Source organism: Erpetoichthys calabaricus, chromosome 7 (genome assembly GCF_900747795.2).
Source record: "Erpetoichthys calabaricus chromosome 7, fErpCal1.3, whole genome shotgun sequence".
Classification (NCBI taxonomy): Eukaryota; Metazoa; Chordata; class Cladistia; order Polypteriformes; family Polypteridae; genus Erpetoichthys; species Erpetoichthys calabaricus.
In genome coordinates, this window is record NC_041400.2 from 109,088,065 (window position 1) to 109,107,393 (window position 19,329).

The 19,329-nt window shown below is 37.0% G+C and overlaps 1 protein-coding gene across 1 annotated transcript in view; it reads right to left on the minus strand.

The window, feature by feature from the left end:
• srfbp1 (serum response factor binding protein 1) overlaps nucleotides 1-19,329 on the minus strand; it is a 148,987-nt gene that overhangs the window by 11,899 nt on the left and 117,759 nt on the right. Inside the window, exons 4-5 of the mRNA XM_028805254.2 lie at nucleotides 13,195-13,266; nucleotides 107-188 (exon numbers count right to left, since the gene is read on the minus strand). Coding sequence (XP_028661087.1) covers nucleotides 107-188; nucleotides 13,195-13,266 — 154 coding nt within the window. The remainder of the gene's footprint in view (nucleotides 1-106; nucleotides 189-13,194; nucleotides 13,267-19,329) is intronic.

Sequence of the window (19,329 nt, forward strand, 5' to 3'; positions counted from 1 at the left end):
TAAGATGCTGAACACACAAAGTTAAATCAAAACAGCTAAAAGTGTAGCTACAATTACTTAGGATTCTACAGAGGTAAATGATTATTAAATGTTAAAAGTATCTTACCTTTGATCTCAATAATTTTTTTACTTATCAGTGGATATGAAACTATTCGTGCTGTTGCTCGGTCCAGAATTGTTGAATTTGGCTATGAAAGAGGAGGCAAAAGAAAATTAAAATTAAAAACACTTTAAATTATAGTTGTTTAAATTCATTTTTCCAGGGTTAGTAGAAATGTGAGTTGGTAGGTGGTATGGTGGTGCAGAGACAGCTGGTTTAAGGCCTTTTCCAAGAAGACATGCAGTTATGCATGGGGTTTTTCTGATAAATTAAACACAAGCTGTTAGACAAACCAAGTTAAACTATTCCTTACGAGCAGAGATAGTGTGTATAGGTATTTAGTGTTCTCAAGATAGTCTGTTTTCCCATCCAATGTTGATCCCAACTTTCAGCCCATTAGAACTCAGTATTCTGAACTGTTTGGTGGTTTTGAACAAAAAATGCTTCTTAGTGAAGTATAAATAATTGCAGTTTTATATTATATATGTTACAGTCAATGTGTAGAATGCCAAAAATAAGACATTGAAGTATGAAATGAATAAAATTTCAAACATTTCCTAGGCATTCTATGCAATACCAAAATGCAAACTGGCAAAGTATAAAATGCTTACGCCTCCTCCAGACCACAAGGGGGTGACCGCCCTGGTGGTTTTGGGGACCACAGGAACAGAGCTTAGAAGCTCAACCCTATAGGGGCCTGTGGTCACCGCCAGGGGGCGCCCCGATGCCTGAAGAGCCCTGGTCCTCAGAGCTTCCGCCACACCCAGAAATGCTGGGGGGCGGGGGGAGACGACCAGGGACACCCGGAGTGCTTCCGGGTTCGCAGCCGGTACTTCCACCACACTTGAGTGCCGGCGGAAGATTATCGGGAGGCACCTGGAGCATGTCCGGGTGGGGATAAAAGGGGCCGCCTCTCTCCATTCGTTGGCTGGAGTCAGGTGGAAGTGGACAGAGTCTTGGAGGAGAGGAGTGGAGGTGGTCACAAGAGAGAGAAAGAGCCATTGTGAAGAGGCCTGGAATTTGAGGTGATTGGTGCTGCGGCACTGGGTTTGTGTGTGCTTTACCTTTGTAAATCTATACTAATTAATAAAAGGCAAAGCCCTCACTGATTCACTGACTGACTGACTGACTGACTCATCACTAATTCTGCAACTTCCCGTGTAGGTGGAAGGCTGAAATTTGGCAGGCTGATTCCTTACAGCTTACTTAAAAAAGTTAGGCAGGTTTCATTTCGAAATTCAACGTGTAATGGTCATAACTGGAACCTCTTTTTTCACAATATACTGTAATGGACGGCAGCGCGATGGCCGTGGGAGGAGGAGTTGAGTGTCACATCATCACGCTTCCCACGTAATCACGTGAAAAGACTGTGAACGTAGTAGGGAGAAATGAAGGAGGAGCCGCAAACAGCGAAGAACAAAAAATTCATTAAACAATTGAGAAGGGAGCGAAACAATAAGAAGCGAGCGAGTAAAGCATACAAGCATCTTCATAAGGGAAACAAAGCACGGTGTAAAACGTAAGTTTAAATTAAGTTTATAGAAACGCTCCCGCTGCGGATTACAATAACATATTCGCGAGATAAAAGAACGCAGTAGGGAGAAATGAAGGATGAGCCGCAAACAGCGAAGAACAAAAAATTCATTAAACAATTGAGAAGGAAGTGAAACAATAAGAAGCGAGCGAGTGAAGCATACAAGCATCTTCATAAGGGAAAAAAGCACGGTGTAAAACGTAAGTTTAAATTAAGTTTATAGAAACGCTCCTGCTGCGGATTGCAATAACATATCCGCGAGATAAAAGTTTAATGAGAAGACACGAGGTATAAACGAACCACATGCCGTAGCGCAACGTTAGGGGCTTCACCTCTTGCGCTGACGTTCGAGATTCGATTCCCGAGAGCGGATGCAGTGAGTGTGTATGCCTGATGAGTCCAGAATTAGGGAGAAACACGTGTAGCATACTCTTTGCATTATTTGAAAGTAAACTATTAAAACCATTCTATGATCTGCTTCTCGCAACTGAAAGACGGCACATGGCGGATGTTAGCCGACTTGCTGACCGCAACGTTAGGGGCTTCAACTCTGGCGCCGCAAACAGCGAAGAACAAAAAATTCATTAAACAACTGAGAAGGGAGCGAAACAATAAGAAGCGAGCGAGTGAAGCATACAAGCATCTTCATAAGGGAAAAAAGCACGGTGTAAAACGTAAGTTTAAATTAAGTTTATAGAAACGCTTCTGGGAACAGAAAGAGGGCACGTGGCGGATGTAAGGCAACTTGCTGACAAACCACAAGCGTGACCTGGCAGGTAACCACCCATACAATCAGATTGTGATTCAGAAAAACGAATGCCATGAATGTAATTACCACGATCTACATACTGTCAAATAAACGAAACACACGCCGTAGCGCGACAGCTGTGAAAAAGGAGCTTCACAAAAAAACAGATCCTTAACAAATTGTTATTGGTATATTTTCGATCCGTTTAAAAAGGTTTTCTTTTCTTCTTAATAAAAAATTAAAAGCAGTACTTCGCCGCAACGAAGCGCGAGAATTTGGCTATATATATATCTGCTTCTCGCAATTAAAAGAGGGCACGTAGCGGATGTTACAATCAGATTGTGATTCAGACTAGGAATGTAATGAATGTAATTACCCCGATCTACATACAAGGCGAAAGTCTTGCAACATTCAAAGATGATGGTTTGGGATAAGTACACCATGGAACATAAAAGAGCTTATGAAGCCTTGAACCGAAAAAAGCAAGATCTCAGAGATCGTAAAAAAAAAAAAAAGGAGGTAATGTTGTTTTACTCGCTGTAGATTTTAGTCAAACGTTACCAGTTATTCCACGAGGATGATGAACTCAACGCGTATTTAAAATTCATGCTTCTCCCACGGTCGGTTATATGTAGCGTGTTCTCGGGTAGGTACACCAAAAACTGTATACATTTAAGCATGTAATGGGCAAAGAAAAAATGAGGTATACCCGAAGGCACTGCAGTAGTACTCAATGTAACTTTACTTCTTAAATGTTAATGTTTTACTGTTTAATAATTTATACACTTCTTATATGTTGTTCAAATTCTTTTATCAAAATACCAGTGACAGCGCAATGCACGATAACATGGAGTGAATACACCATACGCATCCGCCCACGGCCGCCCTGGTGTGCGCAGATAGGAGTTGATTCTACAATAAAATAAAATAAATATAAAAAGAGTAATACAATCATCACCCATAAAGCGGATAGCAGACGTGACGTACTATATGTGTACCAGATTTCAAGTCAATAGGTGAAACGGTTTGCGAGCTACAAGTGATTTAAAATCCTGGACACACAAACGAATAGCCACGGTAGCAAATTATAGAAAAAGATTTTACTGTTTAATAATTTATATTTATATGAAATGTGCTTCTTATATATTACTTCATATTCTCATATGATAATGATGTTAATGTTGTTTATATTGATTTCTATGTTATTGTAAATGCATGTATGTGTGTATATGTATGTATGTATATGTGTGTGTATATATATATATATATATATATATATATATATATATAAAATATATGTGTATATGTATATATAATATATGTATATATATATGATATATCTGTATATGTGTGTACATATATATATATATATATATATATATATATATATATATATATATATATATATAATATATGTGTATATGTGTATATATATATATATATATATAAAATATATGTGTATATGTGTGTGTGTGTGTATCTATATATAAATATATATATATATCTATATGTGTGTGTGGGTGTGTGTGTCTCTCTATATATCTATATCTCTCTCTCTCTCTCTCTGTGTGTGTCTGTGTGTGTCTGTCTATCTATCTATCTCTCTCTATCTCTATATATATATATAAAATATCTGTGTGTGTGTGTGTGTGTAGTGTGTATGCGCGTTTGTGTCTGTGTGTGTGTCTCTCTCTCTCTATCTATATCTCTCGCTCTCTCTCCTCTCTCCTCTCTGTGTGTGTCTCGCTCTCTATCTATCTATCTCTCTATCTATCTATATATATATGTGTCTCTGTCTCGCTCTGCCCGCCCCCCTCCTCCCCTGCCCCCCCCCTACATTGCCAATCATGTTCCGTTATTTTTAAAATGTTTCCTTTCCTTTTCATAACCTCTTTAACACACTACTTCTCCGCTGCGAAGCGCGGGTATTTTGCTAGTATTGTAAATAAACGGGTTGTGGTGCTTAAAACAATGTCTACCTGTCTGTGATAGGGCTGTCCCCCACAATATTTTATTATATATATATATATATATATATATATATATATATATATACATACATACATACATACATACAATGATCCCCCGCCTATCACGGAAGTTACGTTCCAGACCCATCAGCCATAGGTGAAAATCCGCGATATATAAAGACCATATAAATAAACATTTTTTTTTAATAGTTTAAGCCTTAAAATACCCCTCCCACACGCTTTAAACACATGTAAACTTATTAAAACACACTTTGTAAACACATATGTTATGTGGATGTCGGGCTAAGGATATGAGTAACATCTCTCTATTATAAAACATTTTAACATCATGCAAGACAAGGCAGTGAAACAGAACATTGAGAACAGCTGCTGTACAGGCTTTTAAATGATTGACATGCAGAGCGACAAGCAGAACAAGCATCTTGTCAGAAGCAGCACAAAGTCCACTTCTCCTTAGCATGCATTCAGCTCCCCCCTTCACAACGCTAAGTGGCAGGAACATAGCGCGCCTCCGGGGACCGTGGGGGGTTGAGCAAAGTGATCGAGACCAGATCATCTCAGACAGACACTTTGATGACACACCCTGCTTATAAAACAATTTAAAACAAGTTCACTGACATCTAACCTAGCAGATGTTGGGAGTGCTTTTGGCTCCCAGTTCTTAAAACAACGACAAGCAGAAAACGCAGCTTACCAGCAGCAACTGCAGACACCCAGCATATGATCCGAGCACTTCTCCTTAGAGTGCGTTCAGCCCTCACCCACCCCCCCCCCCCCCCCCCATCTCCTCCTCCAGAATGCACAGAGCGACAAGCAGAACAGGCATCTTGGTAGAAGCAGCACAAAGCCAGCAGCTGATCTGTCCACTTCTGCTTAGCGTGCGTTCGGCTCCCCCCCTTCACAAAGCGAGCAGCAGAGACATGAATTGGCAAAAGGACAGCTGCTGTACAGGCTTTTAAATGATTGAAAGCGACAACCTACCAGGTGTCATCATCAGAGGAAAATGATTGGACATTTGGACAAATGATTGATTCTGTGTTTGGACTTGCATCATGACAACGCAACGTATAACTGCCTGTTAATGAATATAGTTTCTTTCTCCCTAAAAAATAAAATGACTTTCTCGAATGTTTGTCCATGCTCTTTCTTCTTTGCTTTGTTGTTGACTTGTCATCTAGAAACGTATAAAATTATTGTCCTGATAAAATTCATAACAGCTGAGAGCGCATGGAGTGTGTCTGACAAAAGCATTCATACGACAGAGGTTAGATGACCGTGGTCTTGTTTGAAAATAGTTGTAAGTAGGGCGTGACTTGAAAGAATCTCATGTTAAAAGTCTCCGTCTCAAGGGACTTCATACTGCACCAATGTTTTTGGAATCTTTTAATTCTCGCTGGCAACACGAATTAGACGATCTACAAGTCTCCGACTTAAAGTTTAAATCCGAACAATATATTTAATCTCTTTTCGCTGTTCTGTTATTTCACCGAGTAATAATTTCCGTTTGTTTGTGCTAATGCAATTTTTCCTATCCTTTTTTGAGACTTTTGAATTTTTGTACTTCTACTATCTCTAACCTGCTGTGCATGTGTTCCGCACCAACATTTTTGAATTCTTTACAACATTCTACTTTGTCTTCTACTCTTTGTCCTTTATTTCTTGGTGTGGTTAAATCTCTTTCTTGTGGGACATATAACGCTGCTCGCATTGTGAAGGGGGGCTGAACACACGGTAAGTAGATGCGGTGAGATCAGCTGCTGGCGAGCCGCGTGTCGATCATTGAAAAATCTGTACAGCAGCTGTCCTTTTGCCACTTCGTGTCTCTGCTGTTCGCTTTGTGAAGGGTTGAGGGGGGGGCTGAACACACTCTAAGGAGATGCAGTTGGATTATCTGATGGCGAGCTGCATGTTCTGCTTGTCGTGCTGCACGTCGATCATTTAAAACCCTGTTCAGCAGCTGTCCTTTTGTCTCACTGCCTTGTCTCAGGACATTAAAGTATCTCTCACGGGATGTCAAAGTGTCTTCCGATAAGATCACATCTCGTTTCCCTCCCAAGATTTTTTTTTATAATAGAGAGATTTCTTCCTGCTGTGAGTGACTGCTAATTTTATTCTTTTTTAGTTTTCTGCTTTTGCATGCTTTGTACCATGTAGATATAAACAATAACGATTAACTTACTGTCTTCTGCCCATCGCTATCACATCATCTTTTGCCCTCCCCACTGTGTATATGCAGTTACACCCACTAACAGTCCCTCTATCTTTCTTTCATATATTCTTAAGTTGCTTCTGTGTGGATGAAAAACCATTAAAAAACATTTCCAAAAGGAGAAGCAGCAATAAGAAGTGATGACAACCTTCTTAATGTCAACCAAAAACAAAAGTGTCAGGAGCAAACATTACAAATGAGAATAAACAAGAACCTGAATAATAATGCATAAATGTCAATGATTGTTGTCAGCACACAACCCATGCATGGTTCATCACAAAATAGATATCTGCATGAACAACTATGTGTATTTATGTGGCTGTAGATAGTATAAAACACAGTTTCTCTCAGAGTTTCAGCTATGAATGCAAGTGTGGTGGAAAATCTCACTGGAATAATTTTTATGTTCCCCTGTTACTATTACCAGTATTCCTTTGCTTTTCTCGTAATTACAAAAATTTCAGTCAAAATGCTCATGGCACTTTCATAATTTGACATCTGTTAATGAATTTACTATGCTTGATGTTATTGGAAAACATTTGGTTTTTTCATTATCTGTTTATTTTTGGCTGGTTTGCTTTGGTCAGGCACTACTAATTATGGTTCAGAAAGAATCCTAACTACTTTAATTCTGCATTAATACAACAGTAAAAAAATAAGAGTGGTGTACCATGTGTGGAATCGTAATAAACATAGGATGTGACATGGAAAAATTAAACAAAAACAACCTATTTTCAACAGAAGTCCTGCCGTTTTGCACGCAGAATTATACAAAGAGGCAAAAGGAGCTACCTATAATTGGTTCAAAAGTGCACCAGATTTTTAAAAAAAATAATAAGCCTCTCTTTCCAATAACATCGTATCCAGCATATAGAAAGCTCAAAACAAGCTCATGAGTCCAGCAGGTACTAAAAAACTGAAGCACATCTTAACATCTAGAGAAATCATGAATCCCTGAAAATGGAGGATAAACACCAAGTCTGATGGTGTTTTCTCAATAATATCTCAACTACAACTTAATATAGAAAAAGATGTAGAAAAGATACAATAAGCATAATCTAAATAAATATTCTTCAAATTCCTTAACTAATTCACAGTACACTGAATATTTACAAAGGACTTGTTTGTCATACTAATTTCTACTTACAAACACTCTACTGTGAAGGACCAATAACAAATGAACTGATGGAAACTACTCAACCATTTGCTTGTAATATGGCAACATTTACAAATAACTTGCAAATATTATTTAGATTACTGACCTACATCCATCAAATATGTCTTGAACAAGGGTAATTTAATTTGCTATTAATACATGGACCTTATAGTTTTCTTTTTAACAAAGTGAAAAACACAAAAGAAACATTTAACATTGTTTCACCTCAAAACAGCTGATAGATTTTCTTTTTTGGGGTGTAAACTAAGTCTAAATCTTAAAGGAATACTCCACACAAGAATATTTTTTTTAATGTTACTTACCCCATGTAGTTTGTATGTGGTGGCTAAGAAAAATGTATAATTTCATGTTTTCCTGGAGAAATTAAGTACTGAATAATCCGAGTCAATGTACAGTGCCAAGAGATGAAAAAAGTCCATTGAAAAAAGAAAAAAAAAAATTCTCACGTAACTCAAGTCACATAATCCACAGCTCCGGTATCGATATGAATATTCAAAACATTTAAAATGTGTGCATTTTTTGCTAATATATAATCCACAGTTACTTTCTGAAAGCTCCACATTAAATGTAAACAAGGAAGACATTATTCTCACAACGCTATAAGTTAGAATTAAAGATCTGCCTCTCCCCCATTCACTGGTGAAGAAACCTGTCTTTAATTCAAACACACAGCATTATGGAATGATGTCTTCCTTGTTTACATTTAATTCAGAGTTTTCAAGAAGTAACTGTTATTGACATTTTAGCAAAAATGCACACATTTCTGCACGTTTTAACCATACAAATGGATATTGGACATGTGGATAAGGTGACACGAGTTAAGCAAGGATTTTTTTTCTTCTCTCCACAAAGTTTTTTTTTTCCACATTATACACCACAGCATAATGTTGGTCACCTATCAGCCTTTTTGAGTTGGAATATTCAATATTTAATTTCTCCACAAAAACATGAGTTAACACCACTACAACTAAACATAAAATTATATTCAAATATTCCTTTAACACTGTATTTCTTAATTAAAACATGTCTATATGCCAGCATGAGCAATTGACTGCATATTCAGTACCAAAGACTACAATATACCCAACAAGAAAACTGAAGAATGTTTTAGTATAGATCTTATTTTTTTTATTAAATCAGGTACACTAGAATGGCCAGCATCACACTACACAAGCATGTCACGTCTAATAAACTGCAGCTGCTCAATCTCGTCTTGAGGATGTCAGATTTCATGACTAGATTTCACAGTAAGTGATGAGTTTCATACCTTCCTCACAACTTCTTAGCACAGTTTTTAAATTTCCCATTACAACACAAATTATTATGAGAGTGACAGATTTTAACAGCCAATCAAAATGACACAACTTTTTCTAGTAGAAGTAAAACACACTTGTGCAAGTTGCAAAGTTCAACAAGATTTTCCTTTATTTGCACAGTGCTGAATACCAGATTTCCTATGTTTCTTGACCCACCATCGAGGCTTTCTGTTTTTCCTTTTCTAATAAATTTGAATGGGGTCTTTTCTGTCTGTTGGCATTGTATGCTTTTGGCTGAGTGCTTATTGGTCACAAACAGAGGGGCCTGTCCCTACAACTCATGACAAAAACTAATGACTATGACTTAATCACTGATAAGATATCAAGTTACATTCCTGGTGGTAACAACTGTCTACCACTCCTTAATATGTACATAAAGGTGGCGACTGAACACTGCTGGAAATGTGTAACGTAACATGATCCTTCTCCTTATTCTTCTTCTTTCAGATGTTCCCTTTAGGGGTTGCCACAGAGAATCATCTTCTTCCAAATCTTTCTGTCCTCTGCATTTTGTTCTGTTACACCCGTCAAATGCATGTCCTCTCTCACAACATCCATAAACCTTCTCTTAGGTCTTCCTCTTCCCTGGCAGCTCTATCCTTAGCATCCTTCTCCCAGAACCTAATCAATCCGAAAAGCACGCATGCTCACAAATCCCGTAAGGTAAACTTATTTTCTTCTCTTAGACGCAGGCATTATAAGCAAGCTTTCAAGTAGTGAACAATCAGAACAAAATATCTGGTTTCCACTCTCAGTTACTATAAACTGTTGCTTTGGGAAAAGTTAGAATTTTGCTGCTATAGCAAGAATCAATTGATTTCTTACTTTTTTTGTTTGGCAAAGACCACACATGCTTTTATGGAGCTGTAGCCTACTATAGCCTCATCAGGCACAAAGCAGAAACCATCCCTGAATGAGTGGGTAGTGCATTACTGGACAAACAAATGCACTTGCCCCAAACTGCTTTAGAGATCTCAGTTAACCTATGGGTATCTTTTGCTTGTGGAAAGAAACCAAAGTTACTAGAAAAAGTCCACATTGACAAAGGGAAATATGTATACTGATCACACACAATGGCAAAATTCAGGCTAATTCTAGGTACCTGGATTTATTATGAACATTAACCACTGGCCCAACCATGTTGCCCAACACTAAAAAAAAGCAATAAAAAAAATAAATAAATAAATAGAAAGTTGTAACGGTAAACTGAAAACATACCAAGTAAATATTTAAATGTTTAAATTTATCTTTATAAGGAAGGTTTTGAGTTATTATACGTATGCGATAGTGTCTTTCTTAGCCAAGCCAGCCACAAATATGTTGCATTGCCTCTCCTTTTAAATTCAACACCACACTGTTTTTTTTATTTAAAAAAAGAAATATGGTAAAAACTTGATGTGTAGAATACTATATTGTCCAAATTAACAAACTTCTTATGCTGTTGTGTACTGACTAAGGATCAATTTTATTATGGTATTTCTCATTCCGATCATAATGTACAAATGACAATAATACTGTCATAAACCTAAAAACTTACAACGAAGGCAGTGAATGAAAACATTTAAAAGATGGAACTTATATGTAAATAACTAAATGGCTTAATTCTACATAACAGTATAATTCACCTATCACAATGCCAACTTTTTAACTGGATTAGGACTGATTCCTTTTACACTACAGTATACTAAGTGATATATTTAATGTCTAAAAGCTTCAAGCATCTTTTCCTACATTTAGGGCTTATCTTTTAGTTTAGTTCTTGTCAAAATACAAGCATTCTCTTAATTAATTTACACTTTTGTGACAATGATAAAACAGTATATTATCCATTAATTTCAAAATAGTCTCCTGTACCACAGTTCATTTTTATGTGCATTGCTTTCGCAGTGCTCCTGGCTTTATATATTTTATACACTGCAGTTAATTAATGATGCTCTTTGGAATTCTTGACAGTACCTACAGAAATAAATCAGTTTATAACATATATGTCTCCCAATTTGTGATTTTCAAAGATTCATATCTGAGCTGCTTTGAGTACTATCTGATTACTGAGGTTGAATATACATGAAATTCATTATTTAACCAAGGAACTCCACAGGGGAAAAATGAGAGAAATTATTAATATTCCTAATGCTGAACTCAAACAGGCTCATCAAGTTACAAGTTCACTGTCATGTTGTGCACTGTCATGTTGTGGGAAAGATTCTGTTTCCCACGGAATAGTCCCAGAAGAATGAAATAATTTTAACTAGACTTTCTTGACAATGATCAACAACAAAAGACTCTTTAATGTCACAGCGAAAACAGATCTTTGCAAAGTAGTAGTACTAATACTACAAAAAAATAATTGATCACTTAAGTATTCATCCCCTTCAAAGTTAATATTAATAGATGTATCTTAGGCAGCAATTACAGTCTTGAGTCTGTGTGGACAGGTCTCTATCGGTTTTGCACATCTGGACACTTAGGTTTTTCCCCAATCTTTATTTATAAATTTGCTCAAGCTCTGTCAAGTTGCATGAAGACTGTGAATTAACTACCTTATTCAGGTCCAGCCACAAATTTTCAGTTAAACTGAGAACAGAACTTTGATTTGGCCACTCTAGGACATTAACATTGTTATTTTTAAGCTATTCCTGTAAAACACATATGATTCTTGCAGGCTGTATTAGACTTTCCTCCAGGATTTTCCTGTATTCTGCTGCACTCTCACAAGCATTCCAGGACATGCTGCAGAGAAGCATCCCACAGCATGATGCTGCCACCACCATGCTCCACATAATGGGCAATGTTTCACTTACGTAAAACATGGTGATTAGTCTGATGGCCAAAAAGCTCAATTCTGGTCTCATCAGACCACACAGCCTTCTTCTAGCTCACTAACTCACTAAACCTTCTCCTGTTATCTCTGCAGACCAGCCATGGGAAAACCTGTCTGACTCGGTATTGACAACGTCACTTTCGACACCCAGAATGACGTCACTTCCGGTCCCAGTGCCCAGAAGAATGTCACTTCCGTTTCCGGTACCGAGAACAATGTCACTTCAGGTTCTGACACACAGACTGACATCAGAAGAATTCCACTTCCGGTTTAATCCTTTAAAGCCGCCATCTTTGCAAACTTTCAGCAGTTCAATTCTGGACTCCAACAGACAAACCTCTCTTATAAAAATCAACCCATTGCAGCCAGGGTTAATATACGAGTGGCTACTGCAAACCTTTTCAAGTGCGTCAAGTCTGGTCATTTTCACAACATATATATACAGTGGGAGTTGAACTTAATAAATTTGCACACCTTTCTGAAAACATGACTTCACTTTGTCATTTCAAACACACATATTGTAACAACCCTTTACAAAACTACACTGGACACCAGGTAAGTCTTTTCATGGATGCTGGAGCATCTTACTTTATTAACTTAATTCAGTCTCTAAGTAGTTTCCCTTTCTTCAGCCTGAAATTAAGGTCTTGTGTACACCACAAAATAAGAAAACCACAAGCAGCAACAGCTTCATTCAATGATTAACCTAGCACTGACTTCCACTCTCTGTTGTAAGCTATTCAGTTACTCCTATTCTCTTGAATGTCCGACAATCTCCAGCTACTCCTCCTTTATGCTTCCACGGCTCTGCTCCCTTCCTTTTTGCCATGTATTTTGTCCTATTTCTGGAAGGCGGCTGTTCCAGATATCTTTCTTCTGTCCCTACTTGCATCAGCCAGTGTTACACTATGTAAACCCGCTTATAAAGTGCAGGGGCGTGGGGCACCAGGAGCCTATCCCAGAAATATTGACTGAATATCTCAAGTTATCAATCGTATTTTTGTATTTGAGTATCAATTTTACTGTTCATGAACTGCAATGTTTAGACAGTTATTCTTATTCTGCATTGTGTACTATAACCAAATTCTTAATTTAAGAAATATTTATTATTTTTAATTCTAACAAAATTATAGAACAGCCTGAACTTGGAGAAGCTTCATGACATTTTGTGAAACTTCTGTGCAAAGTGGTCAAAACATATAGCTTTTATAAACAATTTGACTTTTATTATTAAGAGGAAATTATACTAATAGAACTGAGGTTTTAAAATAGTTTGCTAGTAATACTTTAAAGCTTACATTTTTAAACACTTTTTCAAAGATGATGTTTTTCTGTAGAGCTGCTTTGGTCACCTGATCAGGTTTGAGACTCTGAAATGAAAATAAAAGAGAAAAAAATACAAACATTTCCATATGCAATATAAATCAAAGCAAAACAAATACAAACGATAATATATACAATGGAAAAAAAGTTAAATATTTCTTATAGCATGAAATTCTAAAAGGCCTTAAATGTCACAGCAAAAGTGTTGTTTGTATTATAGTTTTCTCTATTCTGATTGCATATGCTAAATTTAACAAATTCATTGTCTACTTGATGATAGAACAGTCCTTTGAACTCATTAAGATGATGGCATACTCAAGATACAAATTACTAGATGCTATAAAGTCACTTCAAAGCGGGAAATCAGCAGGCCCTGATGGTTAACCCGCAGAATTTTATAAGAAATTCTCCACTCAGCTAGCTCCCCTCTTATTGGCAACATTTACAGAAGCTAGAGACAACCAAATACTACCTCAAACATTTTGTCAAGCATTAATCACTGTCTTTCCTAAACAAAATAAGGACTTGTTACAATGTGCATCATACAGACCAATTTCACTCCTGAATAATGATGTTAAGATACTCTCAAAAATTCTAGCTAGAAGGATGGAGAAAGTGCTGCCCTCGGTAATATCACAGGATCAAACTGGATTTATTAAAGGCCGACACCTATCTTCCAATCTCTGACGCTTGTTTAATGTTATATATTCACCAGCAAAATCAAACACCCCAGAGATATTACTATCATTAGACGCAGAAAAAGCATTTGATATGATTGAATGGAACTACCTTTTCACTGCATTGGAGAAATTTGGGTTTGGCCCGAATATTTGTGCATGGATCAAACTACTGTATACCAATCCAGAAGCTTCAGTTTGTATTAACAACATTTGCTCAGACTACTTTAAGCTAGAACGTGGTACCAGACAAGAATGTCCCTTGTCACCACTGCCGTTTGCAATTGCCATTGAACCACTGGTGCAGATGATATGGTTTTATATATATCAGACCCAGAAAACACTGTGCCTGCAGTTCTAACAGCACTAACAGAATTTCAAAAGATATCCGGTCACAGAATTAATCTGAATAAAAGTATACTCTTTCCAGTGAATTCACAAGCATATAATATTAGATTGGACACCCTACCTTTTACCATAGCAGATCAGTTTAAATACCTAGGGGTAAATATCACAAGTAAACATAAAGCTCTTTATCAACAAAATTTTGCCGTCTGTAAGGAAAAAGTTAAGCAAGACTTGCATAGATGGTCAACCCTTCATCTCACTCTAGCCAGAAGAATTAACGTTATTAAGATGAATATCCTTCCTACACTTCTTTTTTTATTTCAAAACATTCCAATTTATATCAATAAATCATTTTTTAAGCAATTAGATTCAACAATAACCTCATTCATTTGGAACTCAAAACACTCACGTATCCAAAGAGCGACCCTACAAAGACCTCAGGCAGAAGGTGGCATGGCTTTACCTAATTTTCAGTTTTATTACTGGGCAGCAAACATACAAGCCATAAAAACCTGGACACAAAAAAATGAACATACACAGGCTTGGCTCGCAATAGAAGTAAAATCCTGTAGTACTTCTTTATATTCCCTGCTCTGCGCTCCAATAAATGCAAGTTATCACAAATATACTAATAACCCAATTGTGCTTTACTCACTCAGAATATGGAACCAACTTAGAAAGCATTTTAAGATGGAAAATCTTTTATCCGCGGCACCTCTGCAAGAGAACCACCTCTTTCAACCCTCGCAAACATATCCAGTTTTTAATACCTGGAAAAGGTTTGGGATTAAAATGCTCAGAGATCTATATATAGACAACATATTTGCATCTTTTGAACAATTTTGTTCCAAATTCAACCTCCCAGCTACACATTTCTTTCACTATCTTCAAATTAGAAATTTTGTTAAACTGAAACTGCCTGATTTTCCTCACCTCGTACCCTCCACCATGCTGGAAAAAATACTGCTCAATTTCGAGGAATTAAACACCATTTCTGCATTATATAAAATCTTATTAGAGTCCCTACCTTTCAAAGACCCAAGAGGACATTGGGAAGAAGATCTCTTAATCAATATATCAGAAAAGGAGTGAAAGGTAGCAAAGCAGAGAATTCACTCGAGCTCCATATGCACAAAGCATAGAATTATTCAACTAAAAATTATATATCAAGCACATCTGTCTCGCTTAAAACTGTCCAAAATGTTTCCAGGGCAAGATCCAACCTGCGAACGCTGCAACCAAGCTCCTGCCTCACTGGGTCACATGTTTTGGGCCTGCATCAAACTAACATCATTTTGGACCAAAATTTTTAAGTGCCTTTCAGACAGCCTTGGGGTCACAATTCCTCCTAACCCATTAACAGCTGTGTTAGGTGTTCTTCCAGACGGACTTGAAGTGGAGAAGGACAAGCAAACGGTGATTGCATTCACTACACTTTTGGCACGCAGACTTATTTTGTTAAATTGGAAGAATCCTAACTCTCCTCTGATAAGTCAGTGGGAAACCGATGTTTTATATTATTTGAAATTGGAAAAAATCAAATTCTCAGTTAGAGAATCTGTACAGAATTTTTTCAAAACCTGGCAGGATCTAATCAATATTATTTTAGAATAAGAGAAATAACTATTACCGCGTTTATTTTCCTTCTCCATTTTTTATTTACCTATATATATTTCTTCCTTTCTTTTGTTTATTGTTGCCTTATTAAAAAGCCCTAAGCAATTCTCCTTTGGCTAAGCTCTCCTTCACAAAAAAATAATAATACATATGTTCATATCATTAGGAATATAGCTCCATAATATATGGTTAAGCAAGCAAACAAATGGCCTACAATTTGATTAAATTAAGTTTCTGTCTTCACCAAAACACCAATCAGAGATTTTTGTTGAGTAATAAAATCAAGCGCACTAGAAACAAATTCAGTTACAAAATACTTGATAATCATTCACTGCCTTGAGTTCAAAAGATGTACTGTACTATAGATCAAGATTTTTCTGGCATATTAGAAATTCTTACTAGTGCTTGGAATTCTTTATACTGTATATCCTTATAAGCAAGAGTGTGCAGATTGTAGAAGACGTTACTGACAGGCATTAAATTACATCACCTATATTAGCTCTGTTGTTTGACTGTGACTTACCTGCTTTACATCTAACACTGACACTGCAATAAAACAGAGTTGCATTAGATGATAAAACACTTAACTTAAATCTTGTATAAGGACTTTATAAGCTCAGCAGTGAATCAGCAGTTAATAATGACCTTTTGTCTGTGCTGAGGAATCTGGTCTGTAGTGTCCTGAACCTGGCACCTTAACATTATAAATATCCTGCCTTGGTTCAGTGAGCTGTCTCTGTTAATGAAACAAATTCCAAACTTCAGAAGTATGCTTCTATGTGTGTAATGTCAGGCTGGCTCCTCAATGAACTGTTACACTCAGGTCTGCATGTCTGTATCTTCATATCCTCAAATAGTAAATATTGTTAAGACATGTTGACTAAGATAAGCTAATATGTCAGCTAAGCCTGATTAGTTTTACTGTTTGATATAAACTTGGCTTTAGCAACAGTATGCCAATTGACTGGCTGACAACAGTTTTACAGAATGATAAGAATGATGTTAACACATAGTATACTTCAAAATATTTACCTAGGCCTTTGGCTACCTAATAAATCAAAGAGTTTAAAAAGCAGCAACTTCACTATTAAAAAAGAGAGAGTGGCAATGAAAACTTGCTACAGTCTGAAAGTTACCTGTTTGAAGTAATATTACTTCCAAAGACTGGCATTGTAAATATTTTACCACAACTTGCTTAAATGCAGCAAATTTATTTAAATTCTGGTCCACTACTATGTTTAAAATGCCATTATATTATCTGAAAACTGCAAGATATGTTTTAAAGTTCAACATGTCTCATTTTATAGTTGACTGATTTCTCACTAATTAATATTTTGTATGTCTTCATTTGTAAACTAGACAAAGCAAATATAATATTAGACATCCACAGCAGGAAGGCAACTAAATAAACAAAGCAAGTAGGGGATTAGATGATCGATAATTCTATTGGACTAAAGTATGGCTGTTTATGATTAATTCTGAATTGGAAGACAATCTGTACTATGATGTCCCATTGGTATGTGTTTTATGGTAAGAATGTTATGTTGGTCACCTTGCCTTAGCCAAAACCCCTCTATCTCTCTCTCTGTCTCTCATCATCTGGCCATGATGAAAACAACTATATCTCGACAGACAAATGGCCTGTTTCAATACTCCAGTCAAAGGCCATGTGGTAGCAAAGCAAGGTAAACTGAAGATAAGCTGAAGGAATGCAAGACACACTGCTACTTTGGTTGTAAGAGTATGACTGCCAATATTCACATAGTATTCTGTTTCCGTAATATTTCTGGGCATTTTCATCAATAATATATAATTTAATATGTAACTATACTCCTGTCTGTTTCTTTACTATGTCTAATTGCCTGAGTTTACAGATTATGGACAGTCAAAATCTGCCACCTACATTTCAACTTAAAATCATTTTATGATCTAGAACATCTATTTTTCACTTATTTTAAACTCTTTGACAGTCAAACAAATATTGTATATATTGTGACCCTGTGTTCGGATTCAGCGGGTTGGAAAATGGATGGATAGATGGATAGAAAGACTGACACACACACATATGCTCAGTATATACAAGGGTAAATCAAAAAATAAAGGCAATTTCAAAATTACAGGGTAACCTTAACAGATAGAAGCTGACACAATATAACATATTTGCAGTGGCTTATAGGTAGTTCGAACATGCACAACACAGCAGTCTGAAGTTAGTTTGGTTGAGGCCAAGGCTAAATGAACATGGACAGTCTGCTTCAGGATTGCCCTATTGCTTAGTAACACACTGTAGTGAGGTTTCTTTGGGGTGGGGAAGTGAAACCTGCTGACATTCCCAGAAGGATGTTGTTTCAGAAAAGAAATTAAACTAGCATGACTCAATTAAAAGTTTATGAATGGGTAGAAAGGTTTAAAGCGGGACGATCATGTGAAACAGACGAAGTTTGATCGGGTGGATCATCAACATTGAGCACACAAGTCCACATCGACATGGTGAATGCTTTTATCAGTAAAGATCAGTGGAATACATTGTCTGTTGTTGCTGTACTTGGATGGGAGACCATCTAAGAAAAGCTTGGGTTGCTGCTTGAAAAGGTGTTGGTGAGGCCAGCAGGGGGCTCTTCTCCTGAGGTCTGAATGTGGATTCCAATGCCACAGGGCAGTGACAAGGACACTGTGCTGTAAACATGGCGCCATCCTTCTGATGAGGCATAAAACAGAGGTCCTGACTCTCTGTGGTCATAAAAGATCCTTGAGCATTCTTCTTCGTAAACAGCAGGGTGTATCCCAATGTCCAGGCTAAATTTCCCTCCTTGACCTAGTCATACTGGCCTCCTAATCACCCCCTGTATCTAATTGGATATCTCTCTCACCACTTCACCTCCTAATAGTTAATGTGTGGTGAGTGTACTGGCACAAAAACGACTGCTGTCCCATCATCCAGGTGGATGCTACACATTAGTGATGAGTGAAGTGGTTCCCACTCACTAAAAGCACTTTGAGTAGAGAGAAAAGTGCTATATAAATGCAAAGAATTATTATTATTTGGATATCAGCTATAGATCTGTACATGTCATAGTGCATTATGACGGGGTAACAAAGTTTGCACAAGAAGGATAGACAAACAGCTTACTGATCTATAAAAGCAGCAGAATATGGAGGTTTCAACCCAGTTCCTGAAACATTATGAAGAAGATCCAATTATTTTGGAGTGGACTGTCACCAATGATGAGACATGGGTCCTACAGGAGAGCAAGAGACAAAGCATGCATTGGAACAGTGGAAACAGCTGTCTTCTCAAGTAAAGATGAAATTCAAACTACAGCCCTTCACCAAGAAAATCATGATGACCTTCTTTTGGGACATGAAGTGTCCCATTTTCAGGAACACTGACAATCAGGGACCAGTGCAGCATACTGAACTATGCTTAACAGATAAACTGAAACCTGCAAATTCAAAAGAAGACGAATG